The following is an 8,739-nucleotide window of genomic DNA, read 5'->3' on the forward strand; positions in this document are numbered from 1 at the left end:
ACACTAGTCAAGTCCCTGGAAAAGACGCCTTGTTGGTACGACAGGGTCACAGATCATTTTCTTGAAAAGCACGGAGGGTATAATTTACGTATAAATACACCGACACATTTTAGGATGTAGGCCGAAATTGAGCTTCCCCTCCTTGAAAGACCAGCATCCGCCACTGCTCTGGAACCCACTGCGACCCTGAACTGGATAAGCGGTGACAAAGAATGAATGAATGAGTGAATGATTCACTTTTTATTGTGAAGCATGTTGGGTTACACTTGCTGCCTTTTAAATGTGCTATATAAATAAAGCTCTCTTATCTTGTCCTAATAGATTTTCTTAATGATGCTCCAAGCATTTTCAATAGCAGACAGATCTAGAGAGCAGGCCGTTATTCACAAATAACCATGAGTTCCTAGGAAAAAAAGACATTGTTGGTAGCATACCTTTTATAAAGTCCCAGTTCATGTTTTGAAATTAATTATGTCTTTACACATAAGCAGATCACACATGTTGAATGCACCAATGCACCATTTGGTGATAATCTGTTGTCCTTGCCTATCCCCAACAGACAATATTTGGTGCAAAAATTGCCACAACAAAGATCCTGTACTGTTGCAAACCTCAAGATTTTTTGCAGGAAGAATGAGAGAAAATGACACAAATGACTCTTGAATAGCTTGAAGACACTTGGTGTCTTCTGTGCTTAAATGTCCATGGTGTAGCTTTTGTAATAATGGGAAAATTACAAAGTGTTAAAAAAACTTTTTGTCCCAAACTTCAAAAAATCAAATAATGGACTATTGTATGTTTTCTTTATAGGTGAAAAATAATTTACAATCCACTGCGTTCTTTGTTTATTGGAATGCAATATTATGTTCCAAAAAAAAAAATTGGGAATCTACAATTTAAACAAAAATTACAAAAATATCCTGAAATTAGAAAAGTCCAGAAAAATTTATACACCTCAGTCATTGCCAAAAATGAAGTGTTGCATAATTAACTGGATAATTAACAAGCCATAGTTTTGTGTGAATTTATTAAAATTATTTATTTACATATACACGTATGCAGCGGCTAAACTCCTGCCATAATGTCAAGGCACATTGACAACAGGCATTATTTTGCTACTACCACAGAAAAAATAAAATTTGTACAAGGGCCTAACAGCATCATCTCTCAGCCCATAGATGAGAGGGCTCAGGCTGCGAGGCAGAATAAGGACAAAGACAAAGTTCAGATATCGCAGGTTGGTGTACAGAGAGCTGTCACTACCACTAAAGATATAAAGTGCTCTTTCTATATTCACATATAAAAAAGAGGTGAGAGACAGTCCCAGTTGAAATAAATGCAGCAGCACAGTCCTGTAGGCTTTCCTAGCTGAGTCTTTACTGGAGGACACTGACCTGGCGGTGATCATAATGCTGATGTAAGTGAAGATGATGATCACTGTCACTGACACAAAGTAAAGCACATTCAATGCATTAAACATATCGAGTTGCCATGATTTAATGAATAACTTGTCCCTGGAGCAAAAACCATTCATGGTTAAAAAGTTAGGATCCATTATTGCTGCAAAGAACAAGTCAATCATGGGGTTAATGGAACTAATACACCACATTAATACAATTGCAAGATAAGTCCTTTTCTGAGTGGCTATTTCTGTGTGTCTTAGCGGGAAACATATGGCCACATAACGCTCTAGTGACATTACAGCCAAGTTTAAAGGAGTGTTACGGAATGTTGCACTTGAAACAAAAATGATAAAAGCACAGGCAGCTGTGACAACCTTGAGAAAAGCCAAGGCAAAAGTATATAACATAGAAGAGACAATAAGTTGAACTGAGTCATTGAAAAGCATGTGGCCAAAGAGAATGTAGCGTGGAGTTTCTTTAAAAATCCTCTTACTCCTGAGAACACAAAACATGACACTATTTACATACACAAAGAACAGAGACATTAAAATTGGCACAACAAGCTTCAGTTTCTGCAACTCATTCAACACTGAATCACTGAGTTGTTGCTGTATTGTCAAAATACCAAGAGTGCTTCCATTCAAAAGTGCCATATGCAGCATAAAAATTATAATGTACACAGTGACAGATTGGTATAAGTATATATAAATAAATGCAGTACAAATTTCCAGTTTGAGGCAGTAATAACCAGTACACCAGGACAGCAAAAAAAGGTAAAATCCAAGAATATAAACTTTATCAATGAGCATTTATAAAACAATGACCCTGTTGCTTACTGGTTCAGAGTGAAGCAGTAGAATCCTTATCCACTGGATTATATAACAGTCCTTGACATCACACTAATTAGGCAGTACTCAAATGGGAGTTGATGAATTTCAAGGTGACCATATGGATATAACAAAATTGTTATATGTTCTGTAAATTTAGAAGTTTTAAAATGTCCGTAGCATCAAAGTTGTTACAGAAAAATATTTAAAAATAATAATATTTATTATAATTATATATATATATAAAAAAAAGTTTTTCACCAAAGAATATTTTCTTTTTTTTAGTAAAAACTATAAAAACAACACAAGGTATGCTCAAGGGAAATATCAATAGCTCATATCTGAAACATCAAGCATCATGTGCTGGCTAGAATTTTGCTTATGTCATAGGGTAGAAGAAGGGGGTGCCATCCTACCAACCCAGAGAGTGAGACCTCTTGTAGCTCTTGGACTCCAGGCCTGTGAATATTAATGGAATTCTAATAGTCATGCTTTAATTTGTCTGAGATTATACAGTAAATTACAAAGTAGACTATACAGTAGAATAACAGCATCAAATTCTTGCTAGGTCTAGTATTAAAATTAACAGTTGAGTGGGACAGGACATTGACCCTGTCAGAGGTAAAGATTAGTGTGAGGACGTCAGCTCATTCGTGAAAATGGTGCTTAGTTTAATAGACGTTACATGAACATTTTTTTGTGTGTGGTGGTCTATTATAATCACACAGAGAAGTGTACAAAAACTCAGGATACATTGCTGCAAAATTCACTAACATGTCACTCCCACTTTTGTGTCACTGCCGTGTTAAGTATGCCCCAGAATAAAACGTATTTTTCAATATGTTTTTAACATATTGTTTGAAAACAGTGTAAACTGAACACTTTTTTACTCTTCTTTTCCCCAGTCTAATCATTTTTCTGGGGAGTGTTGCAGGAATCAAATTCCAGATTTGTTTATATTTAAAAATATATATTTAAATATTTATTTTGTCTGTTAAATAAAATTGCAATAGAATAAACACATCACAGTTTCTTTTTTATTATATTTTATAAAATGTTTTACATTTTCCAGAAATGGACTTTCAACTGGACAGTAAAGAAACTGATGGTCTAAAACTTATTTTCAAATTTGCCATATGTGAGACATTACAGTGACAGTATTATGGTGTTTTATTTTATCTTCAGTTAAAAAATCTATTTGCAGTGTGTTCTAGTTTTGGGACTATAATACAGTGCACTTTTTATGTATTTAGTTCTGATAATACAATCTATACAATCTACTTAAGCATATGTTTATACAAATGAAAAAAAAACAAGAATGAATGAGTGGAGATACAGTGCAAATGCTCCCATTTAATATATAAAATGGCAAGCTGGCTCAGTTAAACTCACAGCTAAAAGTTTGGATCTACATGGGAACAATGAGTAAAGTGATGTGTATTTTTGTATCCATGGGAAGGAGAATCATTGGTTTAAAAAATAATATAATATTAATGAATTAATTAATTACTTAATTAATTAACATTTAGTGACTGTGATGTTTGTGAGAAAAAAAATCCCAGAGGAACAGTGACTAATGTAAGTGCAGGACATCACTGGTCCAATTCTACACAGAAACAGTGAATAAACCCCCTCATTACTAGGAAGAACAGGCATTTGAGCATTCAGTGAAAAATAACTGATATGTTCATATGAGTCATGCTTCACTATTTTCCCCTCAGCTGTATGAGTGTCTATGTGACATGTACAAAAGGAAAAAGTACAGGACTGAATGAAATGACTCCTACAGTGTGTTCAGTGGCTTTCTTATGCTTTGAGGAATGTTTTGACAGATCAGCGTTATCATATGGTGATAAACCTAACCTAGGAATGGTCTCTTTCAGCATGATAGTACCACCATAGCACTCAAGTTTTCTCAACATCTGTAGCTGATTCTGGGCCAATATGGTACATTGCACTCTCCGCCACAATGGAATCATTTGAAATAACGGTGTTCCATCATAATTTATATTTTATAATGGCATGTATTGCCAATACAGGCACATCTGAATTAATATTTAATTTTCTTTTTTTTATATCCTGTAATGGTACTGTTGTCATATGTACCTCCTTTTGCTACACATTTGAATAAACATCAGTGCTTTAAGCCACCAGCTTGCATCTGTTTCTTTGGGTATTAATTTTGCTTTTACCCCATTGATCAAGGTACACTGTTAACAGGTTTGACTTTGCTTATTGCATAGCAGAAATAATATTTAAATAAATGCCGTATAGCATCGTCCCTCAGCCCATAGATGAGAGGGCTCAGACAGCGAGGCAATATCACAAGAATAAGGAAGTTCAGATACCTCAGGTGGATAAAGAGGGTGCTATCAGTACCAGTCATCACATAAAGCATCCTTTCTATGGTGCCATATAGAAAAGAGGTGAGACAAAGTCCCAGCTGAATGAGGTGCAGCAGCACAGTCCTGTGGGCTTTATTAGCTGATTCTTTATTGGAGGACACAGACTTGGCTGCGATTGTAATTCTGATGTAGGTGAAGATGATGATCACAGTCACAGACACAAATAAAAGAATCTCAAACCCTTGATCCTTGTCGGCTTGCCACTTGGCCACAAAGAGCTTCTGCCTTGTGCAAAATATGATCTTGACTAGGTGGTTGGGATCAATGATAATCTCATAAATTCTGTCTATCACAAAGTTCAGGCAGCTGAGGGTCCAAATTATTCCTATGGCAATGGCTGTGTTTTTCTGGGTGACAATGGTGGTGTGCCTCAGAGGGAAGCAAATGGCCACGTAGCGCTCTAGCGACATCACAGCCAGAGTGAGTGGAGCATTCTGGAAAGTACAGGTGGAAATTAGCACTAACAATGAACAGATGGCCTTAGCTACATTAAGAAGAGCAAGTGACATGGCATACAACACTGTAGTGAATAGCAGCAGAACAGAGTCATTAAACAGCATATGAGCAAACAGAATGTATCGAGGTGTCTCTTGGAATATGGACTTGCTCCTCAGAGCAAAAAGCATGATGGAGTTTATATAGACAAAGAAAAGACTCAGTGCCACGACTACTGCAATCTTAGACCCAGTGGCAGCATCAAAGTCCACTTTGTAAACTTGCTCATAAGAGAACTGCTGTGTGCCATCCGTGGCGTTGACCCCTGCCATGTGCTGCAGACAAAAACAAACAAATTATTGTATCACTTTCCTAATCCTTAAAGCAAGTATTCATTGAAAAAAATTACATTTTATTTTTTTTCTGTACATTTTCCATATACAAGGTTTTCTGTAAATGCTCAAATGGTAACAAAATAGAACTGCATTCCAATGGCCAGAAATGGACAGAGAGGCTGAAAGAATAAAGGCACAAACCTGTGCTTTAGGTTGAATTGATTCCATAGACTTTTAAGCTTCCATGTGCTGAGCCTCTGGTCCTCCACCATACCAAAAGAAGTGGTACAACTTCTGGACTTATGTAGCCTCAATAGGGTGGGTCATGTATTTCCTCTTTTGGGAATGACACGTGTAAGACAAGTGCATGTACAATTTGGTTGTACCTTTTGCTGTCACTGTAGTGGATACATATTCAGTACCTTAAATTAGTGAACATAACTGTACTTTATTCTGTTATCATTGTAGATTTAAATATTTTGTTGATTTCATATGCCCAGTTTCATCTTTAGGGCTTTGATTATGTTCTAATGTTTTTCACAGTTCTGTAATGAAAGATTACACATACTCACCTCTCTGCCTTGAGGAGAGAATGTAACGTACCTTTAGAGAACACAACTGGACTTTAAAATGTACCTGTGCCAGTAATTCCAATATGCATTTTAATTGTTTTAAACAGTGCCCACAGCCTAATAGATATAAATGCAAATAACTCTTGGTAGCAATTTTCTTATAAACCTATGATTTGATTTTAATGGCATAGTAGATTCTGGGAGGACTGCTCCCGTGTTTCCCCTGCATAACAGTGGTAGTTTTTACAATATTTTTAATAAATATATTACCGCCTAGATCATCATAATCTCCAAATCCTCTTAGTAAAGTTGTCTGCTGTGCCTGTTTTCTCTAGTTGTAAACAACCAGAAAACAAACAATTTTCTAGCCCATTTTATTGATATATCAAAGGCCTTTGACACATCTGTTTATGCTGTGTTTGTGTTTCACGTGTTTATTTCTTTTAATTTGATGATAACTGACAACTAATGAAAACCCCAAATTCAGTATCTCAGAAAATTAGAATATTACTTAAGACCAATAAAAAAAAAAAAATTAGAAATGTTGGCCAACTGAAAAGTATGAACATGAAAAGTATGAGGATGTACAGCACTCAGTACTTGGTTGGGGCTCCTTTTGCCCGAATTACTACATCAATGAGGAGTGGCATGGAGTTGATCAGTCTGTAGCACTGCTCAGGTGTTATATGAGAGCCCAGGTTGCTTTGATAGTGGCCTTCAGCTCTTTTGCATTGTTGGGTCTGGCGTATTGCATCTTCCTCTTCACAATACCCCATAGATTTTCTATGGGGTTAAGGTCAGGCGTGTTTGCTGGCCAATTAAGAACAGGGATACCATGGTCCTTAAACCAGGTGCTGGTGGCTTTGGCACTGTGTGCAGGTGCCAAGTCCTGTTGGAAAATGAAAGCTGCATCTCCAAAAAGTTGGTCAGCAGCAGGAAGCATGAGATGCTCTAAAACTTCCTGGTAGACGGCTGCATAGACCTTGCACCTCAGAAAACACAGTGGACTAACACCAGCAGATGACATGGCACCCCAAACCATAACTGACTGTGGAAACTTTACTTTTCACCTAAAGCAATGTGGACTCTGTTTCTCTCCTCCCAGAAACTGGGACCTTGATTTCCAAAGAAAATGCAAAATTTACATTCATCAGAGAACATAACTTTGGACCACTCAGCAGCAGTCCAGTCCTTTTTGTCTTTAGTCCAGGTGAGACGCTTCTGATGCTGTCTCCTGTTCAAGAGTGGCTTGACACAAGCAATGCGACAGCTGAAACCCATGTCTTGCATACATCTGTGCGTGGTGGTTCTTGAAGCACTGACTCTGGCTGCAGTCCAGTCTTTGTGAAACTGCCCCACATTTTTGAATGGGTTTTGTTTCACAATCACAATCTCCAGGGTGCGGTTATCCCTATTGCTTGTACACTTTTTTCTACCACATCTTTTCCTTCCCTTTGCCTCTCTATTAATGTGCTTGGACACAGAGCTCTGTGAACAGCCAGCCTCTTTAGCAATGACCTTTGTGTCTTGCCCTGCTTGTGTAAGGTGTCAATGGTCATCTTTTGGACAACTGTCAAGTCAGCAGTCTTCTCCATAATTGTGTAGCCTACAGAACTAGACTGAGAGAACATTTAAAGGCCTTTGCAGGTTTTTTGAGTTAATTATGAGCTGATTAGTGTGGCACCAGGTGTCTTCAATATTGAACCTTTTCACAATATTCTAATTTTCTGAGATACTGAATTTGGGGTTTTCATTAGTTGTCCGTTATAATCATCAAATTAAAAGAAATAAACACTTGAAATTCATTTAGATGATATTTTTTCTTTCATGTCTACTGAAATGCTCTAATAAAATGCTCCATTTATTTTTAATTTTACTGGTGTCATTGTTTAGAGTTAGCTCAGAAAATACTGATCATGAATTGTGATTTGTTTTTTGTTGACAGGGAACTGCATGTTTCTTGTTACTTTCAGCTCATGCAGTAGGCCTCAGACAGAATCCTTACAGTCAGTCATGAAACAACAAAGTTCAGATAAACAGAAAAAGCTCAGGGGCACAGGTGCTTCAACAGTCTCTCCCAGCCTGCTCCCTGGTGCCTTCATTACTGCATTTATGAATCATTTATGTGTACTCTGTCTATCATGTGTTTAATGCTGTCACAGATGTGAAAACAACATCTCTTTTGGGATATTAACAATGTTTTCAGACTCTGTGGACATGAACTTGGGAATATCTGAGCACAAACTTAGAGTTTATTTGCAGAAACATTATAAAACACTGACACAAGCAGAATACATAAAACTGGATGCAATACTTAAATCAACTAGAAATGGGATTACTGGTGTTTACAAGAAATCTCATACAACACTGAGTAATGGTGTAGTCAGCTAATTAATGCTACCAATTAAAGTTTTATTTACTTTTAAAAGCGCTCCATGGCACCAAAGCCCTTTGCACCGTCATCCTCATTTCCACAGAGTACACTTGTTTATCTCCTTCATAATGACACGTGTCATGAAAATTCACAAGACAAGCTTTGAATAATTAATGACTCGATGGTGATGCTTTAGTGTGTTTTTAAATGGTCCCCTGTGTCATTCACTAAGCCTGTTCTACCAAAACAACTGTCTCTACATAACTTTTAACACACAAGTATTAAATTAACTTTTGACTGACACTTCTGACCACTACTTTGTCATTTTGAAAAACTGGAAGTTTAATGTTTCAAAGAGGAGTGGAGTTGAGTAAGATGTATGACCCTG

The 8,739-nt window shown here is 36.9% G+C and overlaps 2 protein-coding genes across 2 annotated transcripts; both read right to left on the bottom strand.

Annotated features, from left to right (window-relative positions):
- Positions 1-1,084: 1,084 nt before the first annotated feature.
- LOC136668033 (odorant receptor 131-2-like) lies at positions 1,085-2,056 on the bottom strand. Its single transcript, XM_066645279.1, has one exon. It carries the CDS (start codon positions 2,054-2,056, stop codon positions 1,085-1,087), a length of 972 nt encoding a protein of 323 aa, XP_066501376.1.
- Positions 2,057-3,744: 1,688 nt separating this feature from the next.
- On the bottom strand, positions 3,745-5,402 carry LOC136668961 (odorant receptor 131-2-like). Its single transcript, XM_066646732.1, has 2 exons — positions 4,449-5,402; positions 3,745-3,762 (listed from the first exon to the last, which is right to left on the bottom strand). Exons 1-2 carry the CDS (start codon positions 5,400-5,402, stop codon positions 3,745-3,747), a joined length of 972 nt encoding a protein of 323 aa, XP_066502829.1.
- Between the last annotated feature and the right edge of the window lie 3,337 nt (positions 5,403-8,739).

This window comes from Hoplias malabaricus, chromosome 15 (assembly GCF_029633855.1).
Source record: "Hoplias malabaricus isolate fHopMal1 chromosome 15, fHopMal1.hap1, whole genome shotgun sequence".
In the NCBI taxonomy this organism is placed as follows: domain Eukaryota; kingdom Metazoa; phylum Chordata; class Actinopteri; order Characiformes; family Erythrinidae; genus Hoplias; species Hoplias malabaricus.